Genomic DNA, 15,000 nt, shown 5'->3' with positions numbered 1-15,000 from the left:
CTACGATTCTTGATTATGATACACGCATATTTATTTGTGTAATACGAAGCACTGATAGTTAACCAAAATTATCAAATTTACAATGAATGCTGGTCATTCTATTAATATGGAAAATGCTATTGCTATGGATTTATTAACGTTACAAACAGCTTTTGCAATCTAAAAAAAAAGCATATTAGCTTTTCAACGGTGCTATTCGATAAAACCAAAGAGTGTAAACCTCAAATTCAAATTAAAAAACAAGAATACCGCCGACTAAATCAAGACCAATAGCTTTATCTATTTAAAACAAATGAATAAAATAGGCCCTAGACCACTATAAATCAGAAATTGCTTCATATTAAGATCGAATGAAACCATTATCAAACGAATTATCATTATAATTCTTGTCATTAGTACATATAACTTCCTTTGATTCAATCGATAAACAGGATGATTTACAATTGTTGTTATGACTCACCGCAAAATTATTTGAACTAAAATCAGCCATAATCGTGTTGCACAAAGAAGTTGAAGGATCGTGTCACGCTTTGGATAGAGTCGTGAAAAATCAATCTGACCTAGAGTATAGTCGATCAGGTAAAATAACAATTTGTGGTGACTTTGGTGACGATGAAATAGTCCATGAATCTATTCTAAGAATGCAAACTACAACCCTCTCATAATGATATAATCAATGCTGACGGAATGACAAAACTCTTTTTTTTTTTTTGTCAAAAAAAAAACATCATTCTTAAAAAATCAATTGGTCAAAATGACACCCAACATTTCAAACGGTTTTAAACTTTACTTTAAAGGAGTCCCATTTGAGACCTTTTGCCAAGTTGTGTTATTTTATAATGGATGGATGTTTGAAATAGAAGTTTTTATAGCAATTTTTTTAAAATGTATTATACCAAAGTAAGGCATACTCTGGGCGTGGAACTCGGATCTGAATCTGATTTTATTGTTGTTTGTCTAAGCTGTAAATCAGCCTAATAGAAAGTACCTCTCTATGATGTAATAATATAAGTAGAACTATTAGTACGAGGACGTCTCAATGACTTTCTAGTCGTGTCCAGCTTTGGACAGTCATAAAACGATTGGGTCTGAAAGGACACAGCACTTTTGGGAGATACCAGGACCAGAATTATTTACTTTTGGATGTATCACACTGGCAAAACACTCTTTTTTTCATCTCGATCAGAAAATAATGATATTCTCCAATCATCAGTCGATTGGAATGTCCCCCAAAGTGTTAAAAATTCTCAAATGTGAAACTTGAAATAATGATGGACACGTCTGACGTCTTTTAATCGACTTATTTTGGAAGTAAAAGTTTTCTGGCCAAAGTTTGAATGAAAATGTTTGGCCACAGTACGACAATATTGTCAGGGTGCTGTTTGTATATATTACATCATTCATCATAACACCTTTTATGATTTGCAGGTGGGGAGAAAGGGGGGGGGGGGCAGAAGATCGGCCTATATATATTTATTTATCAGCTTCCCCTTCTTTCTCTGGGGTTTTTTGTTGTTGTTGTGAATAACGGAAAATAGGACGAAGATGATTTAGTAGGTAGTAAATACCCCCCTCTCTCTCTCTCTCTCTCTCTCTCTCTCTCTCTCTCTCTCTCTCTCTCTCTCTCTCCCCCCAAAAAAAACAACAAACAACAACAAACAAACAAAAACAAAAACGTTATAGCAATGTAATGTTATTTCCTTAACACCGGTACTTACATGGTATTAAATTGAAGTATGACATAAGTTCGTATAAATGACTAACTAAAGCATCACTTGCGAGTTGATATATCTTACTCAAAAAATATTCTTACCTTGAGTTGGCTGTCATTGCTAAATTCGTACAGGATTCCCTTATTAGCCATGGCACATTCTAGATCTAGAAGAGAATTGCAACAATAAACACACCCACTCGTTGGTAATGGTGAGTCTGTCTAAATTATCATCGTCCACTCGTTATCACAAAACCTCCCTGTATTCTAGCCATATCAACAACTCTTATCAGAAACAGCGCTGCGTCCCCCATGCCAATGACAAATCATTAACCCTTAGCCTGGAGTACCCATGGCATGTGGAGACACTATTATTATTATTATTATTATTATTATTATTATTATTATTATTATTATTATTATTATTATTATTATTATCATCATCATTAATATTATTATCATTATTTTTATTATTATTATTATTATTATTATTATTATTATTTTTATTATTATTATTATTATTATTTTTATTATTATTATTATTATTATTATTATTATTATTATTATTATTATTATTATTATTATTATCATCGACATCATGTCCAAAAGCTATCAAGTATTTGCTATTGTCCGATTCACAATAAAGAAACCGAGATAAACTCCTGGCCTAACTCTGATGTACTTTGCCGATGGAATAACGTGTAACCTTGTGAATATCATAGAGCATTGTTCAAAGCGTGTAATTGCAGTTGAAGTGAATATGAATATGATATGTGTCTGCCATTTCCGTTTCGTATTAAATTGTCACTTCTATCTATATCTGGAAAAGTGAGTGGAGCAGGCACTTGTGTTGATAGTAATAATTCTTGTTATTATTGCATAAGTGCCTGCTCCACTCACTTTTCTGAATTAATATTCACTCAATGCCTCAATCGTATCTATAATATTATGTTTATCCTGAGAATAGATAGTATGAAGTTGACGTCACTCAGGTCTTCGTTATTGCTTTTTGCCATCTGCGTGTATGAGTAATTCTCACAAAAACTGTATTAACCAAACAATGAACGTTCAAGGTTACACAGTTTTGTGTGTTGGTCCGTTATACTTCCGGATGGCAATGGTGTGAGCTTCTTAGCCAAGCGCACACTGTCTATAGAGCACATAAACATAGCTGCTAGCTCGCCTAATACTCGTGGTGTTTGTGTGTGTTGACCTCATGAACTCAAGAATTCGCGTGAGGTACTCATGATAGCGACTTCGTTTGAAACTATTTTTCTTTAATAAATTTTTTATTTTACTTTTGGAATGGTGGATGACGTCGTGGCCAGGTGGGGGTGCCGTGACAGTCGGGTCGTGGCCAGGTTGGGGTGCCGTGACAGTCGGGTCGTGGTCAGGTGGGGGTGCCGTGACAGTCGGGTCGTGGCCAGGTGGGGGTGCCGTGACAGTCGGGTCGTGGTCAGGTGGGGGTGCCGTGACAGTCGGGTCGTGGCCAGGTGGGGGTGCCGTGACAGTCGGTCGTGACCAGGTGGGGGTGCCGTGACAGTCGGGTCGTGGCCAGGTGGGGGTGCCGTGACAGTCGGGTCGTGGTCAGGTGGGGGTGCCGTGACAGTCGGGTCGTGGCCAGGTGGGGGTGCCGTGACAGTCGGGTCGTGGCCAGGTGGGGGTGCCGTGACAGTCGGTCGTGGCCAGGTGGGGGTGCCGTGACAGTCGGGTCGTGACCAGGTGGGGGTGCCGTGACAGTCGGGTCGTGGCCAGGTGGGGGTGCCGTGACAGTCGGGCCGTGGGCTTGAATCTCTATGGCCGCAAAGTGTTTATCCTCTATTGTCTTCTGGCACTTTTCTATTGACATCATATCTTGTTAATATCCTATATCTAGATGTTTGTGAATTAGTTGGAGATTTATTTTAAAAGTAAAAAGGAGAGGGTGGCTATCTGGTCTTGTGATCAAGCACTCGGCTTCTGATCTGCAGGTCCCTAGTTCTAATCCGGTTGTAGGCAGGACAAGGACAATTCAAATTCTTGGAAAACGCTCTTTACTCACTGTACTCAGGTGTAAAATGAGTACTTTGCTTGTAGCAGTGTTTGGCGAAAAAAAATGTAGGGCGTTACAGGTGCGTATACCATCCTATAATATGTTAAATGGCTTGTAACCCCTTCTTAAGTGCTGTGAACACATTTTGGATATTGCGCTAAACAGAACAGTTGTATGAAAACAACCCGAAGCAGAAAAATATTGTTCTTTATATCAGTAGTTCTTTTTACCAGTTTATTCTTTATGAATTGAGATAATACGGGGAAAATAGAGGCACAGATGTGCATTATTTCCATCAAATCGCTTTGTTCTGTTGTAAAAGTCTTTTTTTTTTTTATCTGAGGCTATTTTGATACAAACCTTAAAAATAAATATTAGGGACTGAAATTCCATAATCTGTGATTTAATAGAAATAACAAGGACGCTTGCAAACTAGACTGTTATTTCAGTTCTGTGGTTTATTGTTTTTATGAGTTTTGTCCTTTATGACAAATGAAATCCACGAGATATTATAAATATTCTTTTATTGTTGTCCTCATAATTCTGTTCATTGTATTGCATAAAACAAAGGGACAGAATCAGTGACGACGATTTATATGTGCTCAGTGCTCGAGGTCATTGGTCAAATTGCAAAGTGTACTCAAAATGACCCACATAGTGAAAAGTGTTCACAGTTTGAGAAATATCGAATGTCACAATCGGTCATTTTGCTCAGCATGACTCATGGGTATGTTTACAAATTTCATAAACACAGCAGTGTGTATACATTTATTGAAAAATGTCTAATCGTTGTACAGCAATAAATCATGTGATCGATGACTAGGTTGGACAAAAACATGAATATAGATCGTTCCCATTGCAATTCCCCTGTTCAATTAGGAATTCTTGAGAGAAAAACTACTTCCCTTCAACGCCATTATTTTTGTTTAGTTGGCTACCAATAGTGATAATGAACAAGAGACGTAAAATATTGAAATGTCATTTATTTACAACATGAATTCGATTAATACAAAATTAAAGACAGGTCTTGCTTTAAATGAATACATTTGTTTAAAATTTATAAGCCTGTGATAAATGATTTTTTGCCAATGTATCACAGTTAGATTTTAATTATGTCATGAATAGAATAAATAATGACAACCAAAATAAGTAAACAGTAAAAGTTATTGCAAGCTATGGAGAATGAAGCTATTCCATCAATTTGACGACACCCTGAGTTTTCTTTCATTCAAAAAAATATCACTACAGTATTTATCATTTTGAGATATTAACTACGAACATAAATCAAAAGTAATTACGGTGAAAATCTGTTTTATTGTCTTACTTGTACTTTTTCCCATTTAATAATAATTTTTTAATAAATTGTTGATTTGTTTGGGTTTTTTTTTTACATAATGAAGAATATATCTGCTATATAATTAGTCCTCCTCTTCTTGTCTGACGATGGGAACCCCTGAGGAAAGAAAAATTGTAAAATTATTATTTCATATCGCAAGTAGAGATTGAGACTTTTGTTTTTTTAAAGGCCAGAATGTAAAAGATTGAATGTGGGTTGTGCTGATCACATTGCTATTATAATTGCTAATCTTAAGATTTTGGTCCATTTTAGAAATCTTTAATCTTTGGTACTTTTTTAAAGACCTTACACAACATACCATTAAAAGAGACCTTCACATCTGAAAATAAGCTAATGAGATAGACAAGGTCACAGAACATGAACATTTATAATGGTCCAGAGTGCGAGGAGAGGAATAAGTCTAAGCTTAGTAAATAAAAGCATCATCTGGAACATGCCCACTCATTAAAACGGTATACGGAGGAATGCTTGCTCTTTTCTCTTACCATGAAAGCTATTTGAAAATTGGCAAAGTCAAATGATCTACCTATATTTAAACTACAAAGTATTTACTTTCAATAAAATTATCTTTCGTTTTCCATCATGCGGTTTGCTAGCAAGTTTCAATTTATATAATAAAGTCCGCTTTTCTGAAGTTTAAAAAAAAATCAATCTTTTATAGCCTCAGGGCCTTTAGAAGTAGTTTTGATCCCAGGTCATCTAACGTTAACTTGAAAGTGATATTTGCTTGCTACCTTTGGATAGGATACTTAATCTATCGCAATATATCTTCCATCATATTAATCACATAGTTATCTTATCATTGTTCAGTGACAGAGGGGTCAGATTAAATTCCCAACGTTACCCATTGAAAATGCTCTATTTACACGTGAATATTGTACAACTTGAGTGATTTTGAGATGCAGCATGGATGGAAATGTGGAATATATCGCATCATTGGGTTTGTAACACAGAGCAGGGTTGATGAGATTATAGGGAGTAAAAAGGGACACCATTCTTAATATACGCAAGTTATTCTTTGAAACATTATTTATTATTATTGGCTCTTTTAGGCTCTTTAATACTCTAATAATCTATTGAATGGAGAACTTACCATCTAAAACCTTCAATTTGACAAGTTTCTTTGCAACATCCTCCCTCCATGTACCTTCTGCTGATGATTTTTCTTCCAAAGGGTTTCCTGTGTTGGGCAAAAAACACATTGAATTCAAAGTAAGTAATGGCATTTTTAATTTTTTTAAAAAGAAGAGATACAAATACAGCTGTATTGATTTCAATTATTATTAAAATATGAAATATTTTACTTGGAGCACCAAAAGAATTAGTGTCATGAAAACGTTTAATAACCTTGGAGTTTTTTTCTGCACCAATGTACACAAAGAGTCTAAGTGAGAAAAGTGGGGAAAGTATTTATGACTATATTCAAAATTATGTGATTATATTCATATTCAGATTCAGTGAAAATAAATAAATTCACGATGAATCTTTGAGCTAAGTAGTCACTTACCAACAAACAACAGATTTTCCAAGCAAGGCATCTCACTCTGGAGAGAAGGGAAGAATTAATTACGGTTTCATTAAACATTAAAATATTTGGGATTCTGAAGCTTAAAAGGTATGATGGTATGAAAAATACTCGTCTAAATGAAAAAAATAAATAAAATCAATCTTTATTTTAAACCATAAGAGCAATCTGTAATGACTAAAAATTAAAGGATAATTCTAACACAACGCCCCCCCCCCCCCCCTTCCCCCTCTCCCTTTTGTGGGTGTGCATATCTCTCTCTCTCTCTCTCTCTCTCTCTCTCTCTCTCTCTCTCTCTCTCTCTCTCTCTCTCTCTCTCTCTCTCTTTCTTTCTTTCTTCTTTTCTATCTTTTTCTCTGTCTCTCTCTGTATGTTTGTGTGTGTATCAGTGCATGCAAGTGTTCTGTGTATGTTTTATCTGTATGTGTATGTGTGATTGTGTGCATATGTGTGTATGTGTAGGTGTGTGCTTGTGTGAGGGTGTGTGTGTGTGTGTGTGTGTGTGTGTGTGTGTGTGTGTGCGTTGTGCGTACGTATTATGCTCGTGGTTGTGTATGCCATTTTCTCTGACTTAGAAAACGGGGCTGGCTAGTTAAAAACATACCAATTTGTTGAACTCATTCCATTCTCCAACTTTGTTATTTGACATCCACAGAATCTTAACAATGAGATTTAAGAAATGGAATAATAGTGATTATGTTATAACAATAGTAATTATTATAATAAATTTCAAAATATTAATAATAATAATAATAAGAAGAAGAAGAAGAAGAAGAAGAAGAAGAAGAAGAAGAAGAAGAAGAAGAAGAAAAAGAAGAAGAAGAAAACAAAAAAAATAATAAAAAAAAACAAATAATAATAATAATAATAATAATAATAATAATAATAATAATAATAATAATAATAATGATAATAATAATAATAATAAAAATAATAATAATAATAGAGTCGTTCCGTCCCCTACCATCCGCTAAGAGCCTTTCATGCCTTAAGAGAACAAGGGAAATAATCTATCCAAAACAAGCACCATAAATAATACCGTTTTCAAAGAGCAATGTCGCAAAATCTGAAGACATGGTGGTAGGTTTGTGTTGTCAACTGACTTGTCCCAGGCAAGAAATATTACCTATGCTCTAGTTGTGTTAGATATTTGATATAATTTTCCCCTACCGACCACATTCTTTTCCATCATTCCCCTACTGGCCAAAACCCGATCACTTAATGACCACCCGATCCACCACTAACGGAATATTATTTTGATGCACTACAATTTGATATAAAGTTCAAATGAATAATTGGAAATGTATAATTTATAAGACCAACACTTCTGATCTCAAATCGACATTCTAATTGCTGACAGTAAGCTGATAAATGAGGATTCTTACTATCTTGATCTTGAGTCTTAATTATGGAGTCACTTTGCTTGATCTATTTGTGTATCAGTTGTTTTTTAAATGCCACCTCTAATGTGGCAACAGCCGTTGAAGTACTTAGTAATTAGAGAAAAATTATCAGTCATCGATGTCAATCTCTGTTTCTCTGCCCCCGCTTCCCTACTTATCGCTGAACAATTATTGCTATCTCATCTTCAAGCCAACCACAACCATTTGTCTTACAGCCTTGAGTGGTTGCTAAAACTTCTAGTGACAATGGTAAAAAAGGAACTCTTCTTTGGGTTAAGGCAGTCAGCGCCATCATGTTGACGATTAATGCTTCTCTGTAGTATACATTAGGTAGATGGATAAGACGTTTTTGAAAGCTTCCATGTTGGGCAAGTTGACAATTTCTTCTGGAAGTCTGTTCCATTCCTTTACTGTTTTGGGGAAGAAACTTGATTGTCTGTGTTATGTTTTTGAGGCTGGAATATTGTATGTCAGTGGATGTATATTTCTAGCGCTATGTTGTGGGGTCGAAAGTTTAGGCTGAAACTTGGATGTAATTTGACCATGGTAATATTTGAAAAAGTTAATGAGTCATGACTGTTGCCTACAGGTAATGAGTGGCAGTAATCCAAGGATCTTCATGTTTGGTGTCTGTTATTTCTTCTATGTAACCTTTGTGATCCATCTTATCGCTCTTTGTACTTTTTTGAGGGTGTTAAACCATCCGTTGTGTGTGGATTCCATAAAAAATATGCATATTCCTGTGATAGTCTAACCTTGGCTTGTAAGCAGCTAATTAAGCGGATTGGGTGCTTGTTTGAAGATTTCATTTTAAAAAGCCAAGGGTCTTATTTGCTTTGTTTGCTATGTTTTCAATGCGGTTGTTCCATTTCATGTCTGTTGTGATTGTTACACCAAAATATTTTGTTTCTTCCAGCTTCTGTCCTTGCAATTGGTATTTATGTTGATAAGTCATGCGACGGCAAGACATCAAATTACTGAGCACTTGCTGGGATTGAAATACATTTTCCACTGCTCCTCCCATGTCACCAACTTGAGAAATAAATATCAAAGTTGAATATGTATGCTTGTCATCTTTTAAAAACATATATTTACAAATAAAGTATGTTAAATTAAAAATTTGTCTATACTTACTTGCAACTTCTTCAAAACATTGATTCCTTTCAACTTTTCAATCAAATTATATGAAATCCAAAGCTCTTGCAGTGTGTCTCCAACTGCTTCCTGTAGCATGAAAAATATTCAGAGAAATAATTTTGAATAATTATAGCCCATGTTTTTGAGACTTTTCTTTTAATGTTCTTTTTTTTTTTTAATTTCTTCTTTTTGTTTTGTTTTTTTCTTGTTGTTTTTGTTTGTTTGTTAATTTGTTAGGTTGTTTTTTGCATAGTCCTTGTCCTTTGAAACAATATTCATCTTCAATCCAAAGAACTGAAAGTTGGTTGCACAAAAAAATCTTCAAAACAACAAAAGGAAATGAAATTCAGTGATTTTGAATAAACATATGAAAGTAACCAGCTCCCAGAAGCTGAAACATATGATATGTAAAATAAGAAAGAATTCTGTTTCACTCCCTGAGTGTGCATTTAGCCATAGTGTGCTCATAACCAGAGTGAATATAGATGAAAAAATAAATCAATAAATAAATATAATCTAAAATTGAGCATTTATATAGAGCAATATTCACTAAATGTGCTCAAAGCACTTTACAAAGGGTTCCCAATGATGCCTGTTAGCTAAGGCCACACTACGAGCGAAGCCGGGCAGGGCGCAGTGAAGCGATTTACTTATGTGACTTCACTGAGAGCGATGGAAAGTGAGCGATTCAAAGCTATCCATGCTTAATGTGTTATCAATTCTTTCAGAGTCTGCTGTGTAGACTAGAGACAATGTGTGCATTGAGCGATGCAAAAAAGAAAATGGTCAAATCTCTCGCTGTGCTCTGCTCTGCTGCTGATATGCCAGTCACCTCTTTATATTTGTTTTTTATGTTCTCACTCCACTCTGTCCTTCCTGCATCGCTTGCAGTACGGCCTTAGCCATAGGCTGTTTTATAATTTTTGTGAAAAAGACTAATTCTGTTAACGGCCAGGTACTCATTTTACATCATGGTGAGAGAAAGTAAGTAAAGAGCCTTTTCCAAGGACTGAACTATACACCGCTCAGAGCAGGACTCGAACCCTGGACCTTCCAATCTAAAGGTATATGTCATACTTCTAGACCATATACCCGCACAAGACAAACATTCAAAGCAAAGTCTACTCACCAAACCTGTCAAACTTTTTATGTTGTTCCGACCAAGAGACAAAATTTTTAGATTTTCTGTGGAAATAAAGAGAAAATAAAATAAACTTGTTTTAAGTTGATGACTTTCATCTTTATTATAATTTAAGCTCAGTTGTATCTAATTGTTTGAAATTAATCTTACAGGGAGTTGGATTCTTCGTTTCAGATTAAGTACTTTAAACACTCAAGAACAGTTAAATGTTAAGATTCTAAGACTCATATTAGAACTTTAAAAAATAAGGTGAGCTTTTATATAGTAGATTTTATGAAATAAGGGAGCCCAAACCAACAGCAACACTTAACATATTGGATGCTACATAACGCCTGTAAGGTGCTCTTACAAATTTCACTATAAAGACAACCTTATTACCAGCCAGGTACTCATATTACATTTGAATATGGTGACCAAATGTGAACTGAACTTTGTTGAGATCCAAGGATCTAAAAGGTCGTAAGCAGTGTCATACCACAAGATCATCATGCCGTATTTGCATGTCCAACATTATATGAGAATGCATATGAGGAGTTGACTTTCAAAACCTGTTTAGTCGCATTTTCATCATTCAGAAAAACTCATTTTTGTCAGTGATTTAAAGTGGAAAACCCACGCCTGTATTGTTAGCCTCACAGAACAATACAATGAGTGGTTGAACCTTCAAATTTTCTATGGTGATTCTAAAGTGTCCAATAGATTGCCTGAGAGTGTCAACTCATTTTCTTCTTGGATGCAACTTGCTTTGACCTTCACCTCATACTTTGTTTTTGATCAGAATATTCAGTTTATTGATCGAATGACATTTAAAAAAATCTTTTCTGAATCACAGATGATCTGATTGAATATTGTCCTATAAGATGACATTTAATGAACTCACTTAATCCATTCAAATTTGCAATCTTTTCAATGGCATTTGTAGACAAAGACAATTTTCTGAAGAAAAATAAAGAGTAAAGTCATTACATATATTAGTAATCCGCCTACATGTTTTAAGGTGGAACAATAAAAATTCCCTGATACCATCATAAAGCATGGCTATCTACAAACAAGAAATCAGATGATATCATTGACATATATCTACAAACAAGAAATCAGATGATATCACAGACAAAGACAAACACAAGTAAATACACACACACACACACACACACACACACACACACACACAAATACATAAACACATATAATATACACATTCATTGTTTACGGATAAGAATACATCAACAGTTAACATAAAATCGCAAATTATTACACAAAATTACATTAAAAATATGACTTTATAAAATGTTAAAGTTTGTCATTATCATCATCATCATCATCATCACCATCATCATCATTATCATCATCATCCATCATCGTCATCATCATCCATCATCATCATCATCATTATGGAGCTGACAATCGGGGAAAGTAAAAATAAAATCAGACAGAAGGGACGGGCATTATTGCCAAACTTTAAATACTGTTGCTTCTTTACATGCCTAAACACTTTTTTTTTAAAAAGTATTCTTTCTCAATACCAAAAATATGATATCCAAATTAGGAAGCAAACAAAAATCATACTTACTCGCATGTAGTAAGTGTTGACAAAGATGCATCCATCTTTTCAATCTGTGGACAGATGCCGATCATTTTCACTTCTTTGCATTCACTGGCTTTTCCACTTTTCTCCTCCTGTGAAGAAAATTGAGCAAAAAAAATGTAATGCCTTTTAACACTTTATTTAATTTTTTCAAATTAGAAAAAATGTAATTTCAAAAATTAGATTAATTTTAATGTATCTAAAGATTTTTATGGCTAAATCAAATGCAAAGCTGTATGAATTCTTTGGGGGCGGGGGGGGGGGGGGATATTTTTTTTTCCTTTTTTTTTTGGGGGGGGGGGAGGGGGGGTTCTTTCTTTTTTTCTCTCTCTCTCTCTTTTTTTTTCTTTTGCTATGTTCTCTCTGTCTCTATAATCTTATTTTCTGTGTTGCTATCGCTTCTCTTTACAAATAATCAAATAATTAACTGCCGTATCAGTCATTTAGAAAGTATGTTGCATTCATCTGACATTCTCAAGTTTTCTTGATTGAACTTGACAATGATTTATAATCAAGGGAACGTTAATAAAGTAAAACTAGTTTGAAAATTCAAAACAATAATATCATTTAATATGTTTCAGTTCAGGCTCCTTTCAAATCTGACTTTAACAAACATTTTGAAAACAAGATAACAGATAAGAGTCGAAACAAATTACTTTGACTTTTTGATACACAGAGTTACTCTAACAGAAGCATGGTGACAATACAGAAGAAGAACCGTAAGTGAGATCACAAAATATTTTTCAATTATATAGCAAAGAGTTTGTATCGGTACTTACAAATTTGGCAAGAGCCTCTTTGATGGTTGTCCCTTTAGACTGAAATGAATTTACAAACAATGTAGAGAAATTTGACATGTAATAAACAACGTTTAAGGTACAGCCATGTTTGCTTATGTAAAGATAGATTAAATTATCCATGCGAATTTCATTTTAATTTTTAAATGTGCCGGCAACATATTTTATAATTTGGTTACAACAGAATATAAAAAGAAATGATCAGTTAAATATGGCCACATTTTTGCCTATCGACTTTATAAACATCTGGCCGTGGTCCTTAGGTAGACAAACCAAGACGACGGCAGGGACCTTGCTGTTGTGCCGATGCCAAAAAGGATGCGTTTCTAGAAATTGAGAATGAGAATTGCTATTATTAACGAAGTGGTTATTCAGAGTCGACTCTGGATAACTGTAGATGGTTATTCAGAGTCAACCCTGGATAACCATGTGTACAGATATTTAGAGCCGAGTAGCCTATCGAATTATCGAGTTGAGTTCTTGCGAGATGAGTTTCTTTCAATTTGATACCAGTTTACTACGGTTACTTTGTGACTTTGGCAATTTTAGTGCCAAATTCTTAAAACGTGGCGATTTTTCAACTTCAGTCGCTTATAAATAAGAATCTTTAATCAATTACAAAACATATTCCATCAACAAAGCAAATTTAAATTAGCCTATAAACAATCATTTCTTAAATCGATCAGCCTAACTTATTATCTCTCTATTGCCAAATGATATCTATAAACATAATATGAAGATAGAAGGGTGGCTGAGAGAGAGAGAGAGAGAGAGAGAGAGAGAGAGAGAGAGAGAGAGAGAGAGAGAGAGAGAGAGAGAGAGAGAGAGAGAATTAATGAATTGATTTTTTTTTTTAATTGTTTCATAATTAGACACAAGTTGTAATGAATTCTATTAACAAATTCAGAACAATCAAACAAAAACAAAAACAAAACAAAAATTAAAAAGGAAGAAAAAAAAAGACACGCTTATAGAACTTATAAAATCGTCAAATGAGTGTATTAGCATGCTACAGCTAAAAAGTACACAAATATTTACACCCATTTGATCCATCCCCTTCCCTTTCGATCATCTTCTCATTCATGGCCATCATGTGTCTTGTGCTACTTTTGACATTTGGCGCCAGCGTGTCTAGACTAACGTCATAAATAAAGGAGTGTCACCAAAATTCATGCAACTGAGCAGAGGTGTCAAGAAATGATAGAAGGCATATTATTGTTTTTTTTCCCCTGAACTACCACTGAGCAGAAAATGTTTGACATGACAAAAACAACGGAACATTTATGAACAAATCCTAAAATCCCAGAAATCCGTGGAAGATTATCATCACTGGTCCCCACTATATTTTTAAAAATATTTCTTTTCTTTTTTTCTTTTTTTTTTTAAAATCTCGAAAATTTGCAAAAAATTGCAAATTTTGCGGCCGCAATGCAAATCACCGATGCAAAAAACTGCCATGACAGAAGAGACAAGAAAATACCAAAAAGTAAAACGATTTTTTCCCGTAGGGTTAAACAGAGGTGGGAGAGAAGAAAAAAAACAGAAAAACCGTGTGGTTGGTAACAGGAAGTTCATCACTCATAACTGTCTACAGTTATTCAGAGTCGACTCCCCGACTCTGAATAACTGTAGAGTGTTATTCAGAGTCGACTCTGAATAACCGTAGACAGTTATTCACAGTCGACTCTGAATAACCGTAGACAGTTATTCAGAGTCGACTCTGAATAACCGCAGCCATTATTAAACATCCCTCAGGTCTCGAATCAAACTGAAATATGTTTTTCAAAACATAATACTTATTGATTGATTTCATTGTAGTTTCCAGTTTTTAGATCAGTGAGTTGTTTAACAGACGACCAAACAGCGGTCGGCGGTTACTTATTTTCTGGAACAATCTACTGAACAGAATCTATCTAGAAATTACATTTCATTTCTAAGACTAAGACTTCTATTCGTTCACGTCAAACCAATATATACTACTGTGGGTTTTGCTAACCTATCAAATAATTGCTTCAGAAAAAAGATCAAATGATATATATAACTTAAACAAATCAGCAGCAATACCATTGTGTCGGAATAGTGTGTGAAGAATTCAAAATATTATAGTGTTCTTGGGGCCTTTACAAGGTAAACAATATTGGAGCTTGGAGGAAGTTACTAATGGTTGCTAGGATGAATTCACTGCTGAATAGTTACTAGCAATTTTATCTCCCCTAACTAAAGAAAGAAAAAAAAAAAGAAAGAAAGAAAATGCAAACAAGTTTCTAACCGTTTACAATATCAAACTACTGTTATTGTCGATTACAAATTTA

The 15,000-nt window shown here is 34.6% G+C and overlaps 2 protein-coding genes across 2 annotated transcripts in view; both read right to left on the bottom strand.

Annotated features, from left to right (window-relative positions):
- Window positions 1–2,427, bottom strand: part of LOC144981076 (transgelin-like) — a 10,977-nt gene extending 8,550 nt beyond the window's left edge. Inside the window, exons 1-2 of the mRNA XM_078929195.1 lie at window positions 2,384–2,427; window positions 1,814–1,878 (exon numbers count right to left, since the gene is read on the bottom strand). Coding sequence (XP_078785321.1) covers window positions 1,814–1,864 — 51 coding nt within the window. The 5' untranslated portion in view covers window positions 1,865–1,878; window positions 2,384–2,427. The remainder of the gene's footprint in view (window positions 1–1,813; window positions 1,879–2,383) is intronic.
- A 2,284-nt stretch (window positions 2,428–4,711) lies between these two features.
- Window positions 4,712–14,866, bottom strand: LOC144981070 (dynein axonemal light chain 1-like). Its single transcript, XM_078929182.1, has 10 exons — window positions 14,753–14,866; window positions 12,671–12,709; window positions 11,877–11,983; window positions 11,187–11,242; window positions 10,295–10,350; window positions 9,163–9,252; window positions 7,230–7,283; window positions 6,608–6,644; window positions 6,194–6,280; window positions 4,712–5,196 (listed from the first exon to the last, which is right to left on the bottom strand). Exons 1-10 carry the CDS (start codon window positions 14,753–14,755, stop codon window positions 5,162–5,164), a joined length of 564 nt encoding a protein of 187 aa, XP_078785308.1. The 5' UTR covers window positions 14,756–14,866; the 3' UTR covers window positions 4,712–5,161.
- Window positions 14,867–15,000: the final 134 nt, after the last annotated feature.

Source organism: Berghia stephanieae, chromosome 1, assembly GCF_034508935.2.
Source record: "Berghia stephanieae isolate SIO BIC M18660-M18661 chromosome 1, UCSD_Bste_1.3, whole genome shotgun sequence".
NCBI classification, from domain to species: domain Eukaryota; kingdom Metazoa; phylum Mollusca; class Gastropoda; order Nudibranchia; family Aeolidiidae; genus Berghia; species Berghia stephanieae.
Note: the sequence above shows the minus strand (reverse complement) of the source record. Positions and strands in the feature narration are given on the sequence as shown.